The sequence below is a fragment of the Lithobates pipiens genome, unplaced genomic scaffold, assembly GCF_037356315.1.
Source record: "Lithobates pipiens isolate NorthernLeopardFrog02 unplaced genomic scaffold, aLitPip1_a1.2 Scaffold_18, whole genome shotgun sequence".
In the NCBI taxonomy this organism is placed as follows: domain Eukaryota; kingdom Metazoa; phylum Chordata; class Amphibia; order Anura; family Ranidae; genus Lithobates; species Lithobates pipiens.
Window position 1 is genome coordinate 485,704,919 of NW_027507758.1, and position 21,443 is coordinate 485,726,361.

The 21,443-nt window shown below is 40.0% G+C and overlaps 1 protein-coding gene across 1 annotated transcript in view; it reads right to left on the bottom strand.

Annotated features, from left to right (window-relative positions):
• The window catches only part of LOC143988712 (autoimmune regulator-like), a 67,169-nt gene extending 49,789 nt beyond the window's left edge, over positions 1–17,380 (bottom strand). The window contains exons 1-6 of the mRNA XM_077488493.1: positions 17,234–17,380; positions 15,758–15,932; positions 13,713–13,847; positions 11,889–11,969; positions 9,155–9,250; positions 4,043–4,140 (exon numbers count right to left, since the gene is read on the bottom strand). Of these exons, the coding sequence (XP_077344619.1) occupies positions 4,043–4,140; positions 9,155–9,250; positions 11,889–11,969; positions 13,713–13,847; positions 15,758–15,932; positions 17,234–17,380 (732 nt within the window). The remainder of the gene's footprint in view (positions 1–4,042; positions 4,141–9,154; positions 9,251–11,888; positions 11,970–13,712; positions 13,848–15,757; positions 15,933–17,233) is intronic.
• Between the last annotated feature and the right edge of the window lie 4,063 nt (positions 17,381–21,443).

A 21,443-nucleotide genomic window follows, 5' to 3' on the forward strand; every position in this document is an offset into this window, starting at 1 on the left:
ACATAAAGAGCAACGCAACAACTCACTGAACACTGTTAGCTGCAATTGTGGCCTACCTACCTGTGTCTTAGTTAGCATTCAGTGTGCATAGGGACCAAGCTCTCCCGTAACATTACTAATACAAATAAAACAGGCTCTATGGAAGTAGTGTGCACCACATAGGACACAACAGCTGCTACTGACCTCCCCTAAAGCACAGGAGGCAGGTCAAACACATTCAGTGGGACTTGTGGGAGGCTGGTTGTAACATAAATGTAAAAGTAGAATAACTTTATCAATAGCTGAGATGTGACATGATCTGGAGAAGTAGTGTAATTGTAGATATAGTTTAATTCTGTGGCATGAAAGATACAGCATTCCCTTAAAGTGGTTGTAAACCCTTACAGACCACTTTGACCTACAGGTAAACCTAGATTAAGGCTTACCTGTAGGTCCAAGAAATATCTCCTTAACCTACACGGTTAAGGAGATATTTTACCAAAAAGGGGCACCGCTGCCTACGTAGACAACGGGGCAGGCGCACTAAGCGCAGGGCGAAAGTGAAGGCGTACATGCCATCAATGATGGCTCCCACGTGCATGCGCCAGAGTGACATCATCGCGGCTCTGGCCAATCACAGTGCCGGAGCCACGAGACCCGGAAGTCACTCCGGGATACATGGCAGCAGCTGAGATGAAGAATGAGGACTGATTCGGGGGCTTCGATCTCAGGTAAGTTATTCATAATGAGCTAGTATGCTATGCATGCTAATTCATTATGCCTTTGCCTTGCAGGGTTTATTTATTTATTTTTTTTGTTCAGGTTTAACTTCCTCTTTAATCAGCAATTAGTCATAGGACACACTTCAATTAATATTTGAAAAGGACAGAGCAAGCTTCTAGACTAGAGTTAACACCTATGTAGATGCCAATAAAACTATTCCGTCCATGTAGACATAGATTTGCCACATTCCTGAACCTCAACGAAAAGTTCTAGTCACTGTCTACAAGAACCAGCAGAGGCCAATGAGAAGGACCAAAACCGACCACCAGCATTGAGTTATGTGAGAAGATCAGAGGATTTGATTTTATCTCTCATAAAAGCTAAAATATTAGTTGCAGAAAAAGGAAAACAATTCTTTCTGATCGTACACATTTTGGGCTATGTGTATGTGTAAAAATTTGTAGTGTGTATACAACAAAAGAGAAATCCCCAAAACTGTTAGGCCGCGTACACACGCGGGGACTGTTCGCTCAACTTTGTTCGTCAAACAGTTTCAGCGGACAGTCCACTCAAAATTAGCATGGACGGACTTGGCCACACACGACGAACGAACAGTCCGCTGAAACTTGCGCGATGACGTGAACGGCACGTACGACGGGACGAAAAATACGACGTCCTATACACTGCAATACAACTTTCGGCGTGTAAATCCTTTCTGAGCATGCGCGGAACTTAGTTTGACGAACAAGCCTACACACGAGGGGACTGTTCGCTGAAACAAAGTTTCAGCGGACAGTTTTTCGGAAACTCCGAAAAACTTTGTTCAGCAGACTGTTCGCTGAAACTGTCCGCTGAAAGCCCACACACGAGCGGACTGTCCGCCGAAACACTGTTCAGCGGACAAAGTTGAGTGAACAGTCCCCGCGTGTGTACGCGGCCTTATACAGTGCCCGGTCATCTCAGCCAAGCAGTGATTGGCACTGTCGCAATCGAACTGATGTGCTGGTGTCGGAAATCTTGTATCCAACCCAGCCATCAGAAATACAGTGAAACCTTAGATTACGAGCTTAATCCGTTCCAGGAGAATGCATGTAAGCCAAAGCACTCGCATATCAAAGCGAGTTTCCCCATAGAAGTCAATGGAAACCAAGTTAATTTGTTCCACATTGACTTCTATTGCATGCAATACCGCATGTCACCAGAGGTGGGGGGGATCGGAGAGCCTCAGCTTATCTGGGAAAGCCTTGGAAAGGCTCAGGAACACTTGAGTAATTCAGAGTATTTCCGAACAGCTCTGAACCATTCTGAGTGTCACCTCTGGTCAAATGTGGTACTGCACATCTCATTAGCTTGAATTCTGCTTGTTTTGTGAGACAACACTCGCAAATTCAGAATTTTTATTAAAAAGTTGTTAGTCTTTCACAACGCTTGTTAACCGCGTTAATCAAGGTTCCACTTTATTCATGGTCCATTTTATCCTGGTCACTTTAGACTCTCCACAATTGATTGGCCAAGGGCTACAGTCCTGCCCACATCCATATTTCAATAAATTGAGGACCTTAGATAAGGATGACCTTATTCATACAGAGACAGGTGGATTGCAGACGTTGCACCTGTCACAGAATAAACCTCTGTAAACTTTATTTCTGTTTTTATTCCTTTTTATTTTCATAGTGAATAGCCAACTCTGTATGTCTTTTTTGTCTTTTTTTTTTTTGTAATTCTCTTTCTTAGTATAAATTTTATGCACTGCCCACTTTTGGGATATTATATTAAAAAAATAGTGGCTTCTGGGTTCTAAACTAAGACTCCCTAGAGAGATTTTGCATTTTAGTTTCTATATGCTCGGTCTAAATTTGTTGCCAATCTGTAAAAAATTGTACTGTGAGTTGGCAGATTGCATGCATATTATAAACTAGCAGCCAGCTAGATTGGAGTGGAGTCTCCCTCCACTGGTGGCCAAAGGTAGTGCAGGCTGGGAAAAGTATATTGCGGCTAAGCTCCCCCTCATTCCCCTACCTACCCCAGTTAAGGTCCACGCCCTGGTTAGCTAGCTGCCATGGGCATGCGTTCCTTGACACTGACCTTCAAATAAAAATTTGGAGGCACTCAAAAGTAGTGGCGGCCAGTCTATAAGGGGTGCAGAGGTGTCACCCCCTCCAAAGTTTTGGTTAATGGGAAAGCAATTCATAGAATGGCTTATTTTTAAATAAATGATAACATGACTAATGTTTTTTAACATCTTAAAGTTAAAAAATGTTAGTCATATTATGATTTATTTAAAAATAAATTGTTCTATGTGTTTGTAGTGCACTGTGGAGCACTGGACTAACAGAAGTCTATTAGGTCCTTCAATGTTTTTACAAGCACGTGATTAGAGCCTGAGGCTCCAATTGGCTTGTTTAACTTTGTGCTTGGGGCACAGAGCACTGTGCCTTAAACCGTCCCACTTTTGATTTTTGCGAATCAAAATTTGACATGCGTCATTTCGGGTTTCTTGTCCTAGCCAATCAAGAGGCTGAAGATTTGGAACACGGAAGCTGCCGGGTATCAGGTTAACTGTGACAGCCCAGGATGGAGGCTCCATTTGCAGGTAAGGACCATGGAGGGGTTTGTTTGCACCCCCCCCCCCCCAAATTTTTTTATCAGTAATTACCACTGCTCAAAAGGGAGGAGGAGAAACAAAAGCAAAAAGTGTACCACCAAGCACCACGAGCAGATGTGACAGAAGCAGGTGAAGCTGGCATTCCCCTCTAAGATGGAGCACATGGAGGGTGAAATAGATATTGTTAAGCAGGAAGGTAAACACTCTGCCACTTAGTCGACAACATAACAAACATTGCTATTTCCAGCACCATAACCAGGGGCATGGGGAATAACTGGAACAGAAAGCAGACGATTCAAGCCACAGGAAAAATAACATCTCCTTTCATTGTGTGGACGGGCGAATGGAAGAAATCTTAACACGTATGGCTAGCTTTCATCAGATGAGACCAAGGATGTCTTTTTTTTTTTACCAGTTTGGATCATCTACTCTGGGTTCCAGTGATTGGCCCTGACACTGGCCATAGCACAGAAGAGAACAGGGTGCAGACTGTTACGCTATTAGACAGCAGAGTTTTGCCTTAGAACGTATTTAAATACAGTCTCACCTTCAGATGTTCCTTTTTTCAAGCTGTAAAAGTTTTTATTTATTATTATTATTATTATTATTATTATTATTATCATTAAAACATAATGCTTGGACCTTATCATCCAAACGCACTGGCTTTTCTTCTTTCATATATATTGTTTTTCAAAACTAAACATTAAAATAATAATATATATTATTAGAGCTTACAAGACCAGAGGGTGGCTTTGGACGAAGGGTCAGCTTTAGCGGATGGTTGCGGCTCTGATCTACGCTCTCCAGTTCTGTTTCCTTTGGTCTTGCCCTGTCTGAGTATTAGAATGTTTTCAGCCTATGACAGAACTGAATTATTTTTACCTAATTTTATTGAATTATCAATAAAATTAGGGTAGTTTTAAATAATAATAAAAAAAATCACACAAACATTTCCTTATTGTAGCTGTAAATGTTTCTAAAGTTTTAACACAAAATATTGTCTATGATGCACATGAAGAACTATATACAAATGTATGACATGGTCAAATACTTGAATTATACTAAATGTATCTTTATACATTTAAAATGCTGAACATGTATAAATATCTTTGTTAAACTAGAATTTATTAGGAGACAACAGATTTCTTTTGTAGTTAAAGATGAATTTTTATAGTTCGAGAAGTAAAAGTTCAAAACTTGGGCCATTTTCTAGACTGAAAATTTCACAGGAATTAACCTTTAATGGCAGTCCCGGGAAAGCAGAGAAAATGAAAACTTTTCAATAATGCTTACATATCAAATAAAAAGGTAATTTTACTGAAAACTAAAGCTGGTGAGTGGAACGAATAAGACAAACAAAAACAAACAAATAGATTCTAATATTCGTACAAAGGAAGTGGATGGAGCAACCTCCCAAGACATTGTATTCAGACAGCAGGATCCCCCACTGTGAGAATAGTTTGATCAGCAGCTGCAGCTGATTGGCTGCAGCACATCATTGCCAGAAGCTTTCCAGAATGTCCCTTTGACAGAAGTTGATCAAAAATTAACTTTTGTTGGGCATGGATTGCCACACACTGATCGAGATTCAGCTGGTCCCTGCTGAATGTGGCCAAATATCGACCAGTCTATGACCACCTTTAACCAGATAAATTTCCATTATCAAATGTAAAAGAACATAACTAAGCCAAAAGGCAACCCAAGCAGGCCAGATGTCAAAAAATCCATGGTGCTCTGTTTAAAGTGGAATCTTGGACAAAATAGAGAATTAGACATATGGTGCAGTCTTTTACTAGCATTAATATACCAATTGTGTTTATGTAAGGCCAAAATGCTCCCCCCCCCCCCATTACACATCCCACGAGTTGTTTAATTTAGCATTGCAAATGTGCAAACTATACTTAGAAATATAAATGTTTTGGTTTTATTTGTTTTTTGTGTGAAAGCAATAATCCCAAATGCAAAATCCAGGTGTAAAGAAGTCATCTTATCTGCATAACTGATCTGTAAGTGATTTTGCCCACACAGGGGGTAAGGAGGTGTGGCTCCTCTCAGCAGGTGGCACATTCGTTATTGTATCTTGTACCTGGAGAAAGCCAGACATCTCGGCACCAGTAGTCTGAATTCAGCCATGACATTGGCACCAAAGTACAATAGAATTTTCCTATGCTGGCAGAAAATTGTCAGACTTTTCTGAGCTTCCCCCAGTGATGGGCACAGGGGAACCCTGTTTGGGGGTTCCACTGGAAGGAGGCTAGAAGGTGTTTAGGACTGCTGCCCAGATGGACACTAGGACTGATGAGACTTGTAGTTCCAGTTTTGGCTGAATGTTCTACATCGTGCAAGACATGGTTGGACAATGTAAAGACAACAGAGGCTCCTGCTCCAGCCCCACACCTTGCAGCAAGGTGCCTAAGGCAAATACCCCTTATGCCTCTGCCTCAGCTTAGCCCTGGCTCGGCTGTACCCTGAGACAGGGTAGTCTTAGACGGACATGCATCAATATCTATATTAGCCTATTTTTTGTTAGCCTTAAAATAGGTGAGAAAACAAATTAAAAAGAAAATCTAGCTAATACTTTTAAAGCAGTTACAGCAACATTGTTTTTCTTTTGAAAAGAAGGTTTAAATCAGGGGGCTCAAACTGGTGGCCCTCCAGGTGTTGCAAAACTACAAGTCCCATCATGCCTCTACCTGTGGGAGACATGCTTGTAACTGTCAGCCTTGCAATGCCTGATGGGACTTGTAGTTTCACAACTGGAGGGACCCCTGGTTTAAACCATATATATAAATGAACTTTTTAAGCACCCCTCACCAGTGTTAAATGATTAGTTTCAACCATGTAACTGCCACTTTTCCTGGACAGCTTGGCCTGTTACAGTAAGTGTTAAAAAACAGATCTATGAATAGGATTATCAGGTTATAAAACTATTGTTACCTTAGGGGATAAAAACGGCTGTGCTAATGCTATTGACAGACTGCATTATATATGTACCGGTCATTTTATAGTTTGTTCCAAGAACCACTTTAGTGCCAGAAACCAAGACCTGAATAAAATGCCCACCTTCACTTTAGGATAATTAGGTAAGACATTTTTTTTTTTTTTTTTTTTACCTTTTTTAACTATTGAAAGCCTAGCAAATACTTAGGGATCTATCTAATAAACGTTTTGTCAGAAAAATTTGTGTAAACCAGGGTTCCGCTAGTCTAGAGGTTGCTAGGGGTTCCTTGAGCAATGAGCAATTTCTGCCTCTCAGAGAAGTTCCCACTCACATCATTGAACATTTTAGCCACCTGTAATTCAGCGTACACACGGCCGGAATTTCAGATGGAAACAGTCCGATGGGAACTTTTCATCGGATTTTCCAACAGCGTGTATGCCCATCGGCCTTTTTCTGTCGGCATTTCCGACGGTCTTTAGATTGATAGCCTGTTCTTAATTTTTCCAACGGAAAATCTTTCTATTGGATTTTTCGATCGTGTGTATGCAATTCCGACACGCAAAATTCAGACGCATGCTCGGAAACAATTCGACGCATGCTCGAAGCATTAAACTTCCCTTTTATAGTGCCATAAAACGTGTTGTATGTCGCAGTGTTATTGACTGTCTGAATTTGGTGTGACCGTGTGTGGCAAGACAGTTTGAGCGAAATTCCGTCGGAATTCCGACGGGAAAACCATCAGAGCTTTTTCCGACGAGAATTCCGATCGTGTGTGCGTGGCATAAGGGACTAATTCATCCCAATGACCACTAGTGTACTGAGCTTTCCCTCCCTCTGACCATCACGCAGATTATCATGAGTTGTAGATATAGTAATCTTTAGCAGGGGTTCCCTGAGATCGGAAAGTTATTTCAAGGGTTCTTCCGTGTTGAAAAGGTTGAGAAAGGTTGTAAACTGAAGTAAACTTCACCATGTTTTCCAATAGATTAACTCCTGTATCAACGCCATCTAGTGGCCAATATTCAGTATAGTTTTCTGAAATACCTAAATGAGAAAATATACCACACTTTGGCCACAAGATGAAGCTGATGATACAGGAGTTTATCTATCCAAAACCATAAAGAGGAACTGCAGTCTGCTCACATAATTTGTAATAAAAACATCTTTGCCATTCTGAAGCTTCTCTCCAACCACTTTGCATATTATTTTCTATATACTGTGATTCTGTACTTGCCAATATGCTGCAGAAAGCTCCCTCCCCTAAGTCTGGCTGCTCCATTTTAACTGTGGGCAGCTGAAACTGCTGCCTGTTCACTTCCTAGATTTACACAGACATACAGAGGCACACCTCCAGCTCTGGAGCCCTGCAGGTCTCATTGGCCCTCTTAGAACTCACCCCCCCCCCCCCCTCCCTTCCTGGCAAACTCTCACAAGAGTGAGAGAGAGAGCTGTGTATTATGTCAGAAGCCTAGGCTAATGACCAGACAAGAATCAGGAAGTGGACTGTATAAGGTATTTACTGGCAGAAAAAAAAAACAACAAGGGCAAAAGTTTTAATAGATGGAAAGTTGAAAAAATTACTGAAGGTCTGCTATAAGGTGAAATGTCTTTCAGTTTGCACAAATAATTCTGGCTTTCATAGAGTAAATATTTTATAAATAGACCCCTACAAATCATGTTAAAGCGGAATTCCAGTGAAAAAAAAAATTAAAAGTCAGTAATACAAAAAGTGTAGCTGCTAACTTTTAATAATCGGACACTCACCTGTCCCACGGTCCAGTGATGTGGGCGTACGAAGCCCCGCTCCTCTCCGAGGCGCCAGCATTCTACTGCACTGTGTAATGAGTGAGCCATGCTGCGCACTGTGAATGGCTGGGCAATCTCCTGAGACCTGTGTCCTGTCCCAGAAGATTGCAGGTAGGGAGGGGGGGTGATCTTCCTTCCAATGCTGCGGAGCCCCGGGGAGAGAAGTGGGAGCTGGATGCCTCTAAAAAGAGGGTATCCGCTCCCCCCCCCACAAAAAAATGACATGCTAAATGTGGCATGTCAGGGGGTCATCTGCACTTAAAGCGAAAGTTCCATTTTTGGGTGGAACTCCGCTTTAGACATAACTTTTAATAATTAATTTGAAAGCTGTTATTTATTGTTATGATAAAAGATTAGTGTAGCGCTAAACTTTATGTACACAAGTGTGAATACAGCACATAAAACAGCACTACTAGTTGTCTGAAGTCACATCAACATCAACCAGTCAAGAAAAAAGGTGGGTACTCTTACCGGTATAGTTGGACTTCAGACAACTAGTCCTAGCCTCCGTTGTTGGCATCCCTTTTTCCAGATTTCTCTTTTGTTTGGCATTATCCTACCGGAATATTCACCTGCACATTTGGGCTTATGCAGACTATTTCCAATATACACACTGGATTTAATTTTTTCAATGTGACCCAAGTGCTTCACTTTGTCCACTTTTTTCATATATTGTTTTGCACTTTTATGTCAATTTTATCACATTGTGCAGTGCTGTTTTATGTGCTGTAATCACACTTGTATTTACACTTGTGTACATAATATTTAACGCTACACTAATCTTTTATCATTTTGTTTAGCTTTGTTTGCTTGAGTGTTAACTGCTTTATCACCTTTGTTAAATAGTAGCGCAGTGTTTACTCTCTTTTCATGTTTGTTATTTATTGTTACCTACTATTATGATTTGTAATTAATACTATACAGAAGGACAGCATAATGCTTTATATTTGTTAAACGTTCCTTTATTTTATTGTTTCCTATATGGAACAGATCACTTGATAAACAACTACTTCTTATTCCCTCACTGATTTTTATATAGTTAGTTCAGCCTTGAATTAACAAAGTAAACCAATAAAAAGTCCAAATGCTGCTGAAGTTACCTGTGTTAGTTTTCTTGTCCACAGCTGATTTGCTGATAGTGAGAACAACAGGCTTCCCTTCACCTCCATTCAATGAAGTCAGGATTTTTGGAGGATCTATGGATGTCATGACCCAAAAGTCAAATTTTCATTAAAAGGTGAGACTGAGCAATGAATGCAAGGTAAAAATAAATAAAAAAGAAACAGAAAATATTAACAAACGGTATCAATTCACTATTTTTTCTCCAACGACATTGACTGACAGTGAAAATGATGTTGGCAGTCACATGACTTTTAAACCACATCAAATCATATGATTTTCCATGGTGCTCTACAAAATAAAATGGTACTGATGGTAATATGACTATAACCCAGGGGTGTCCAACCTGCTGCCCAAGGGCCGCATGTGGCCAAACACAAAATTGTAAACTATGTTGATTTATTTATTTTTTAATTTAAAAATGTTTACACTTAGCGAACACAAGTGGCTGAAGAAAAAAAATTGATAGTGTTTCTTTACTGGACTTTAATAAATTTTATCTTCCTAAAGAAAAAATATTTCACTCTTCACAATTCGTGTCGAAGGGCAAAATTAGAACCAAAGTATCCAATGAGCACCTGAGAATTCATTGAGAATTTTTACTACATCCAATCAGATATTGATGCATTCGTTTATCAAAAAGAGTGTCAAATATCTCACTAATTTTATGTTGTCCTTTTTTACCTTTATATTAAAAAATTTTACAAAAAAAATTATGTTGTATTACTCAGGTAGGTACATTATCTATATCAGCAATTGTTAACTTGCGATCTGCCCGACTTTTTCTGCTCATCGGCTATCCTTATTGTTAGTGTATTTTATGTGTGGCCCAAGACAATTCCTCTTCTTCCAATGTGGCCTGGGAAGGTCAAAAGGTTGGACACCCGTGTTATAACCAGTCAGCGTGCAAAGTCTGCAGGTACCAAAATCTGACCCAGTGAAAAGACACAATATTGAAATATAGACCTAAAGATCTAAAAAAGAAAAAGAGGGACGACAGAGCCATGTCACTTTCTGCTGGCATCTTAAGCTTTGCTTAGAAGAATTTTCTGTCCCAGCATTTTTTTAAGTCAGGGACATTCATATAATAAATAGAGGAATGGAAATTAGGGACATTGGGGTAAATCTACTAAATGCAAATAGGCTGCTCACTTTGTAAGGTCATTTAGCCAAGTGCTTTCACTTTGTAAATAAACTTGTGCAAGGAAAAAAAACAGAATTTTTGCTTGTGTAGGGATCTGCTACCTTTTACGGTTACCTGCTAACATCACAGTGTGTGGACCACATGTCCACATACAGGTGCTGCATTACTGTATTTTACCCAGACCCGCCTATTCCTACGTTTTGGCTGTTTATTTCTGGCTACCTGTAACTTCTTGCACTAAATCCTAGTGGCAAACAAGTCTCTGCCCTATTGTTATTATCTCACATGCACATAGCCAGATAGCTAAAGTAGATCTGTGTTGCTGTATGTATGTAGTGGTCACCTTCTAGTATATCACTAGGTGAACCTGTTTATTGAAATAGAGTTTATATTCAGTTCCTGATATTTTAGTTAACCCTGTTCCTTTCAATCTGGGATTCTATAGCTAATTTTAGCTTAGGGCTCAATAACCAGCATAGGCTAGAGCCAGGTTAGGCATTCAACAGTCACTTCTGGTAATTAGAGGTCCACTTACATGTTAGAAACTACTAGGGAGTAGATAGGTTGACTCTGAGTTCCAGTGCCACATCACAGTTTCTACATGTGAGAGACTGTGTTCCAGGCTGGTCGACAACAGTTGAAGATCTCTTTATCACTGCTGATCCTTTCTTCAGGTCTCCAACACAAAGAAAAAACAGCATCACGATCATCCTCAGGGGCCGTGTGCAACTGGGCTTTGGTGCAACATTCATCTGGGTGTATCTTTAGAATTACTATATATACCTGGTACATGTGCACAATTCCACCAGTTGCTGCTAATACCTGGTTGCACATTGGATGTACTGGATGTACTATTGTTAATCTCTTCTTCTATATAAAGCTTGTAATATTTCCAAACTGGTGTGCATGTATATACTTATGGTAATGCTTATGCAGGCTGCTGTAGTCCCCCTGCTCCCCAGTACTTTAATTTAATTAATTTCCCAGGAAGGGAATCCCCTCTGTTCAGAGGTCCTGTCCTAGGTGGAGGCACGGCCAACTTTATTATCAAACCCACTTTTCTAGCAAAGGTCTTGGTTCTTTTATTTACCTACAGATTTAGTGCAATATCCTGTTTGGGGAGCGCCATTTCTCATATCTCCCAAACAAAAGAAGACTATAATTGCACACGATTAGATGATGGTCAACAGAGCTTCATCTCATTCACTAAGCTCTAGGGAAAATTACCTTGAAAAGTGCAACTTTCCTTGCAAAGTGAACAGCCTATTTGCTTTTAGTAAATCGACCCCATTGTCCAGTAAGTGTAAAGATATGTGTGAGGAAAAAGCATTCATTCACCTCTAGTACATTTCTACCTATTTACAGCCACTTACCAGGTATCTACTACACCCCTGAAGGAGTGCTTAGTACTAGGATGCACTCCATGGCAAAATGTATTAGATGTTATAACCAACAGTTTTCCTTCCATCCCTCCATAGAGTTCAGTTTTCATACTTTGTATTTTTTGTCTTGTATGTAACATCTGAAGATAAGCAAATCTGTCTACTTAATTAGTAATTCATGTTACTTACATTGTGCTTGAGATAGCTCTGATATCCCCATCTTGTCGTTTTTTTCCGATTTACGAGGTAACTTGGATTTGGATGGTGTTCCTGGTCGGCATAAAGAGTAATCAATCAGTTATAATAAAATCAATTACATACCTAGGATATATTTTGGACAGAAATAGGGTTGATTATCCGGAATTTATAAGCAGCATTTGATTCAGACTTTTATGTTTCTTCTTTAGATAAAGCCCCCATGAGCACATTATTGAGCACTAATGTTTTCAGCATCTGCATGCCTTGCTTTACTACAACTATATAAATCATTTCTCAGATTGACAGTTTGAGTCAGAAAATGTAAAACTCACTCAGTTGTGCATTCCTAGTTCTCTGCTGCAACACTAAATTGTTTTCACTGAACGGGGCATAATGTCTGGTATATTGCATTCACAAAGTGCTTAACCTGACCCTAAGCTGTAGTTTGAAAAAGAAAATGAGAGTCAGAATTTACAATGCCAAGCCCATTTTTAGTGATAAGCCCATGCCACCCCTGAGTGTGGCTGGTTTAGACATTAGTTAATGGCATTGGAGAAGCAGCATAGGTGTGTATATTTTAAATGCCAGCACTCTTTCTACAGTGCACATGCAACAAGGTCAGAAAATCAGGTAAAGTCCCAAACTACTCTTGACGGAAAAAAAATAATTCACTTTGCCAAAATTCAGAAGTATTTTAAAAATAAAGCTATGCTTAGAGTGTTACGTAACCCAGGAACCTGTACTCACTATATCTGGTCTCCCAAAGTACACAGAATATGGAAATGCATTTTAGTAACTGTAGACTGCTAAATACTTTTTCTCATCAGCAGTATATAGCAGTCTTGTGACATGTATCAGTGTCTGGTTAATGCTTGTAAAAGGAATTTTCATTCTACACTGACTGTCCTATGAGGCTGCAGGGCCCCTGACCCTCTCTCTGGACAGTGATGATTGTCCCTGCGCTGATCACATGCACTCTCCCAAACAAAAACAAAAAAAATCTCTAGCAATACACACCAAACCGAGCATGTGCAGAGTGACTCCAAAGGCTCATTAATATCAGGCGATGGCTTGGGGACAGTGAAATCAGAGTGGATCAGAGAAGACAGGCTCAAACAGCCAGAATAAGTATAACAAGCATGCATTACTACACATACAGACTGATTTTACTGTTGTGGGTTTAGTAACACTTTAACAACACTACATTTTTTTGAATTCTTAGGCCTCTTGCACATGATACTCCTGTTTGAGCATCTACTTTTTTAGATGTTTTGTTTTTGTATGTATTTGCTTTTTTGGTGAGTAATTTTTGCCTCATATGCGCAAATGTGTACAAATGAAGGCAAAAAAATCCACGCAAGTGCCTATTTACCTATTTTTCCAGAACGAGAACGTGAGAATACACTTTCAAATGTACGAAACCGTATTCTCTCGTTCCCATTCTACACAATATGTAAATAGACATTTACATGCGTTTGTGCGCATTCGTGGACACAAATGCGCGGCCCTTGTTTACGTGCCTGTGTGCATAGGCACATTACAATTAATTGGCTGTATTTTAGCTCAGTAAAAAAAAAGTTGTACTGAGCTTTTTTCAAGCTGCATTGTGCAAGAGGCCTTATTGTGGGCACATCACAGCACAAACAGTCCAGCCTTGATGCGCGTCATATTGAATTTAAAGTAATACAGAAAGAAAAGATATATCCCCTACATAGCCTTTTTTTCATACAAGGGTTTATAGACCGTGAACATTTCACTACTGGGTTTTTTGCTAAATAGGCTACACTTTCTAACCTTTCCTTCGGCCCAGCTTACCTGTTGAAGAGAAATGTGCTGTGGGTCCACTTTCCTCACTTCCAGCTTTCCGTTTTGCCTGAGCTTTATGATGATCTGACCGTTTGGTGGTAGAAGGATGACGACGTGCCTTGCGCTGAGACAAGGTGTCAGATGCTGATAAATGAGAGTTAAAGGTGAACTCCAGGCAAATATGAAAATCATACATACAGTATCTCACAAAAGTAAATACATCCCTCACATTTTTGTAAATATTTTCTTCTATCTTTTCATGTGACAACACTGAAGAAATTACAATTTGCAACAATGTAAAGTAGTGAGTGTACAGCTTGTATAACTTGCTGTCCCCTCAAAATAATTAAACACAGCCATTAATGTCTATACCGCTGGCAACAAAAGTGAGTACACTCCTAAGTGAAAAGTTCAAATTGGGCCCAAAGTGTCAATATTTAGTGTGGCCACCATTATTTTCCAGCACTACATTAATCCTCTTCACGATTGACACCATCTGAACCAAATACGTTTTTTCTTGGTCTCATCAGACCACAGGACATGGTTCCAGTAATCCATGTCCTTAGTCTGCTTGTCTTCAGCAAACTGTTTGTGGGCTTTCTTGTGCATCATCTTTAGAAGAGGCTTCCTTCTGGGACAACATCCATGCAAACCAATTTGATGCAGTGTGTGGCATATGGTCTGAGCACTGACAGGCTGACCCCTCCACCCCTCCAACCACTGCAGCATTGCTGGCAGCACTTATATCTATTTCCCAAAGACAACCTCTGGATATGACGCTGAACACGTACAACTTCTTTGGTCAACCATGGCAAGGCCTATTCTGAGTGGAATCTGTCCCGTTAAACCGCTGTATGGTCTTGACCACCGTGCTGCAGCTCAGTTTCAGAGTCTTGGCAATCTTCCTTATAGCCAAGGCCATCTTTATGTAGAACTACAATTATTTTTTCCAGATCCCCACAGAGTTCTTGAACTTCCAGTGACCAGTATGAGAAAGTGAGAGTGATAACACCAAATTTAACACACCTGCTCCCCATTCACACCTGAGACCTTGTAACACTAATGAGTCACATGACATCGGGGAGGGAAAATGGCTAATTGGGCCCAATTTGGACATTATCACTTAGGAATGTACTCACTTGTGTTGCCAGCAGTTTAGACATTAATGGCTGTGTGTTGAGTTATTTTGAGGGGACAGCAAATTTGCACTGTTATACAAGCTGTACACTCACTGCTTTACATTGTAGCAAAGTGTCATTTCTTCAGTGTTGTCACATGAAAAGATATAATAAAATATTTACAAAAATATGAGGGGTGTGCTCACTTTTGTATTCACTGGTAAATCATGAATGTAAATGCAACTTGTGCAAGTATTTGTATTTGACATAGTACAAGTCTCTAGCAATCCCCTGTATGACAGAGCTCCAGGACAGGAGTGGTCTGCTTATACTAGCAGGCTGTTTTATCACAGTCTGTATGAAAACTCTCTATAAGTGATTGTTTACACCAGCATGCATGCTGGTTGTCAGTTGTGTAGGGGCAGTGCGATGCATTTTTTTTTAAAACGTTAAAAGGTCCGTTCAGGCAGCAGACAGGGACATCCACGATAAAAACCAGAGGTCAGGGCAGGCAGCAGACATAGATACCCAGAATACAAGTGAAAGGCCAGGGCAGGCAGCAGAAATGCATAACCAGGATACAAGCTGGAGGTCAGGGAAGGCATTGGACATGAATAATCAGGATACAAGCCAGAAGTCAGGGCAGGCAGTAGACAAGCATAAGCAGGATATGAGCCAGAGGTCATACGAACTAGCTAGAGGTACATTGCAATCAGTACAAGGAAAGGGCATTGCTCTGATTGGATAGGTAAAACCCAAAAGGGTGTACGGCTGCATGACATAAAGGTGGAAGTGGCACTACATCAGGAAAGGTAAGTAGCAATGACAATTTTTTGTCATTTCCCACACACTGAGTCGTCTGTTACTTAAGAATTTGAAAAAAAGAATTTTCTTTAAAAAAAAAACGTTTTAGTTAACAATTGAGTATACAGTTACCGGTTTGTAATTCTTTGTGAATTCCTGAGAGACGAGGGTAGCTCTTTATTATATATTCGGAGGATAAGAGAGACCAGAAGCTGCGGACATTGTCCTTGTCACAAGTCAGAAGCCAAGTAAGAAGAGCGTGGAAGGCTTTCTGTGCTCCCATGCCTTCACCTGCCCGCTGGGTCTCCTGTGAAAAAAAGTAACGGTAAGAAATTATTTGAACTGTAAATTGTTACCTTTAACTGTATTACCAAAAGCAAACAAAACAGCAAACAGGGTTGTCCAACCTGCGGCCCACAGGTGGCATGTGTCCTTAGTCGACTATGATTGCAGCCCAACACATAATCGTAAACTTACTTAAAAATGTTGATTTTTTGGGGGGAGGGGGATTTTTTGTAAAAATGCAGTTACATTTAGCGAACACATGCCCCAGAAGAAAAATGTGACAGTGTCTCTTTACTGGACTTTTATAAGTTTTATCTTCCCAAAGAAAAATATTCCACTCTTCACAATTACACCTTATTCATGTCACCAGTTTTTGGCAACATCTGTATTTGTAAGCAACTATTTTCAGGGATGAAGCACACGAAGGGCAAAATTAGAACAAAAATATCTGATGAGCACCCTGAGAATTCATTGAGGATTGCTGCTACATCCATGGAACCAGATACTGATGTGTGTTATTTTATAAAAAACAGTGTCAAATATCGCCCTAGATTTATGTTGCTCCTTTTACTTTCATAGTAAAAAATATTAATAAAAAAAAATGAGTTTGATTACGCAGATAGGTCCATTATATATATATATATATATATATATATATATATATATATATATATACGTGATCTGATAACTTGTGATCTGCTATAAATAGCGCTCCCTAAATGGGCAGCGCTTCCAAAGCTCCTTAAAATCGCTGCAAAATTGGTCTTTTTTCTTTTTTTTTTTTAAAGTCTTGTTGTCACGTGACCTTAAAAAACCCTGCCCCCTAGCGCCCAAAAAAAGCGCAGAAAAAGCACGGCTTAAGCACAAAAACGACTGGCACTTTAGCGCTGTTTTAGCGCCGCTGCAGTGTGAAAGGGGTCTAAGTGTATTTTATGTTTGGTCCATGACAAACTTCTTCCATTGATGCTAAGGAAGGTCAAAAGGCTGGACACCCATGATCTAAAGGTTCTGAAAGCTTAAGCTGACCATAAGCAGAGTGAATTTCATCGAAGGCCTGGTGAGCCTGCTAACAATTATTACTCAGTGGGTGGCCCGTTGGCCTTCTCCTGCTCAACATCTTTCATTTTTATAAAAAAGAAGCCAGGTAGATTATGGTTGGCTGCATGCAAACAGCTGCAGGCACTGTTTGGGTATTTTGACAGGCGGTGGTGCCAGCCATCAGAACATAAATTCAGGCACACATTTTTTTTTCAGGCCAGAGAGATTTAATGGCTGGTCACATATTTGTCACTATGATACACACTTGCAGATGATAACATCTACCTGAAATTTGTCTTCAGAAACAAGGTCTCTGTCCATCATACCATACAGAAGGGGGAACAGGTCAGTAATCGCCACTGCTATTTCTGTGCGGTGCCATTTCAGGAGTGCTTTGAGATCTCTCCCTTCAGAGGAGTCCTTTTCAGACATTTTCTACAAACAACAGAAATATACTTGCTTAAACCTGAACTCCAGACAAACAGCTAAATACACAAATGAAACACATATAAAGTATTGGGGCTCTTTTACTTGTCAAAGGAGTTGAATTTCCTGCCAAGTAGCACCAGTTGCTGCAGGTTAGGAACATTAATGCCCCGGATACACAGGCGGATTTTCTGACGGGAAATGTTGGATGTGAAGTTGTTGTCGGAAAGTCTGACCGTGTTTATGCTTCATCAAACATTTGATGTTGGAATTTCCGCCAACAAATGTTTGATAGCAGTTTCTCAAATTTTACACCAAAAAAACTTGTTGTCGGAAAGTCCAATCATGTGTACACAAATCCATCGCACAAAAGTGCTCTGAATCAAGCAGAAGGAGCCGCACTGGCTATTGAACTTCCTTTTTCTCAGCTCGTCGTAGGTGTTGTACGCCACCGCGTTCCCACGTTCAGAATTTTTGGCCAACATTTGTGTGAGACAAGACAAGTTTGAGCCAACATCCTTCGAACAAAAATCGGTTTGTTGTCGGAAAATCCGATCGTGTATACGTGGGATAACAGTTCTCCTCCCCACCTTCTGCCAGTGACTGTGATAGTAGAAGCTAATCTGTTACCTTGCTCTCTCTGGCTATCAGCATGCTCATCGCACAGGAATACCATTGATTGCTACCTTGTGCTGCTTCTGTCTGCCCCAGTCTGAGCTCTGATGTGCAGGGGCTGCAAGAGGCTAATACCAAGTACAATTCAGGTACTTACACTACTTGCATTTGTTAAAAATGCATTACTGAATAAAAAGCTGTGTATTTTATATATGCCTGGAGTTCAGCTGCCAGTTTTATGTATTATTTGCTCTGAATGTTCCTTCTTCTCTCCATTAGGCATTGTGGAATATATACTGCTGGTGCAGACAAAGCACCACTTTGCAGCAGTTATGGATTCTTCAGGATACTCTTATGCCGTGTACACAATATCTGAATTTTGGTGGGAAAAAGCTCTGATGATTTTCCTGATGTAATTCCAATGGGATTTCGCTCAAGCTGTCTTGCATACACATGGTCACACCAAATTCCGACTGTCAAGAACACAGTGGCATACAACGCATACGACGAGACTAGAAAAAGGAAGTTCAATACCCAGTAGCCACTAGCCAATATCTTCCGTCTCGTAGTTGAATCTGAGCATGCGTGAGTTTTTGCGTGTCGGAATTGCATACACACGATCGGAATTTCCGATAGAAACTTTTTCCGTCAGAAAAATTGAGATCCTGCTCTCAATCTTTTGCTGGCGGAAATTTGGCCAGCAAAATTCCGATGGAGCATACACACCGTCGCATTTTCAGATGAAAAGCTCTCATCGGTCTTTTGCTGGCCGAAATTCCGACCGTGTGTACGCGGCATTACTATGGCTTATGGGGCATGCTGAGGTTATTGTTTTACCTCAACCAGAGACACACTCTGCCATCTGATAATCTACTACGCATATAAATGACAGTGCTTAGGATGAAAGAAATAGTCTTTAGAAAAAGTAGTAAACCTATGAAGTTTTGATCTTTTATTGTTATAGAACATTAAATCACATTTTTTACACTAATCAACAGAAACAGACACTTTCATATCAAATAGAAAGCAGATCCCTGTAATTTATAAAATATCCACTGTGATTCAATGTTCTGTGACAATAAAGCATGAAAATGTCCAATATGGTGAATATTTTGTTTACTGCATATACAGAACAGGTTTCCAAAAACATCCTCATCACCTAAAAATTTTTAAGAAAAAAAAATTAAAACCCTCACTGTAAAGTAATTGCTCCTGTAAAGAAACAACCATCAGATATTTACATTTCTCATGGTATTCTTACCTGGACACCGAAGTTCTCCCCTTTGTAGACGGAACTCTCTGTAATAATTTCCTTTAAATTGAAGTTGTGATAATTAGTCAGCCAATAACATTAAGAGATGATATTAGGAAAATGAGAGTCCTCCTCTTATTTTTCTATTTAGTCACCTGTCAAGTGAAGGTTCATTGCTGACACACTGAAACCGATACAAAGGGGAAAAGGGTGTTTAAACCACATTAATGAAGGGAGGGAAAGTACAATGTATATCATCCGTGGCTTTGTTCTCTTCTGAACTCTGTTTATGCTGGTATCCATGTGACCGCTGTACTTGCCTCCCAAAAATTAACAAGTGAGAATCTATGGGCTTATTTAGGAACCAAAGCGACAGGGTTCCATAGTTTTTTGACCAGGACAGACTTAAAGATGCCAATTACACCTGAGAGTTTGGTAGTTTAAAGCTTGAAAATGCTCAACATTCCAAATTCCATGTTTTTTCAATTATGCATGTTCTTACCTGGGCATAGTGTCACTTGAAGCCCGAAGGTCGAAAAAGTACATGCGTTTCTTTTGAGCTACAAGCTTCAAGCATTTTTGGCTCCAGTAGACTTCAACTGAAAAAATGCAAAACACATGAAAACACACATATCACATGCTTTTTCCATAGTAACTAGCTTTCCATTAGCTAAAAATTATTTAAAAAAAGCTCGAGCATCAGACATCCTCAAAAAATTGAAAAAACGCTAGACAAACGCGAAAAATGTTGGCAGCCACCACCAAAGATGCTCAATTCAAGTGTGAATGCAACCTCAAAAGCCTCTGAACAACAGTGGGGAACCTTAAAGGTGTAACAAATAAGAAACATAGAAAAGACAAAGTACAGTAAGATTTTGGATGAGTTTGGGCAGACCGGCATCAAGTCATTATGTTGTTTCTTATGCATTTCAGTTTATAATATAACACACATTAATGGATCAGTTCATCCAATATTAATATTTTAAATATACAGTAATGCTAGTGGGCTAAATCATTCATATGCTTACAGAAAAGGTGAGATTGCCATTCTGGAGATCTTGCCTTTGCACCCCTCCTCGCAACCATCATGAAGTCTCAATCATCTTTGTTGTCTCAATCATCCTGCTGCAATTTTTCTAAAGTAGTATTTGTAAAAAATTTTGTACATTGACTCCTCCTTTAATGGTCACAGGTGGGTGAAATAGGGAATGTGGATGCAAGGATCTCTCTACCTGGGTCCCCAAGAGCTATGCAGCTGGGTAATTCACATTGGCCATATCTATTTTCCATTAATGTGATATGAAGGACTTTTTCATATGATAGAAATTGCAGTCACTTGGTTTTTAACCTACTTGTGGAGTAGTACAAGGAGATACTTATCAATTTACTTTAACCAAGTGACATTTTCATGCAAGAGCCACATTTGTACAAAGGAAATGGGCAACCTGATGAAATGCTGTGACGTCATGCAATACATTGGACGCTTTCATTGGGAAGTGTTTTTACTGAGGGCCTGTTCACAATTAGTGCGCTATGGTAACATGCTTGAAACACCACACATTACCCACTGCAATACGTTGCACTGCAGTATGGTTATGAATGGACCGTTAGGCTGGATTCACACCTATGCCGTTTTAGTGCTTTTTGCATTTTGCAGATTTGCACTACAGTCCATTTAACATGGTTTCCTATGGAACACGTTCTGTAGCGCAAACCTGCAAAATGCAAAAAGCACTAAAAATGCATAGATGTGACTCAGGCCTTAGGGTGAGATTTTCTAAAACTGGAACACTCAGAACCTGGTGCAGCTGTGCATGGTAACTGATCAGCTTCTGAATTCAGCTTGTTCAATTAAGCTTTGACAATAAAACCTGGAAGCAGATTGGTTTGGAGCTTTGGATTATAGAGAGTTACACCAGATTTTGCACTCTCCAGCTTTAGTAAATAACCTCCTTAGTGTTTTAGGTTGGAGTCACACTGTTGTGAAAATGTGTGTTATGCATCTTGGTACGTTGTGGTGCCATTTTTAACAGCACCTGAATGCACCTTGCCCATGTATCTGCATTAAAAAATACCACAACACACAGTAATGTGATAAGTCCTTGTAACAGAGTGGTGACAAAGGAGCTCAATTGGGACACCGTTACCAGGAAGTGCTTGACCAGGGATCTCCATGTATTATTTTACCATTCACAATATATG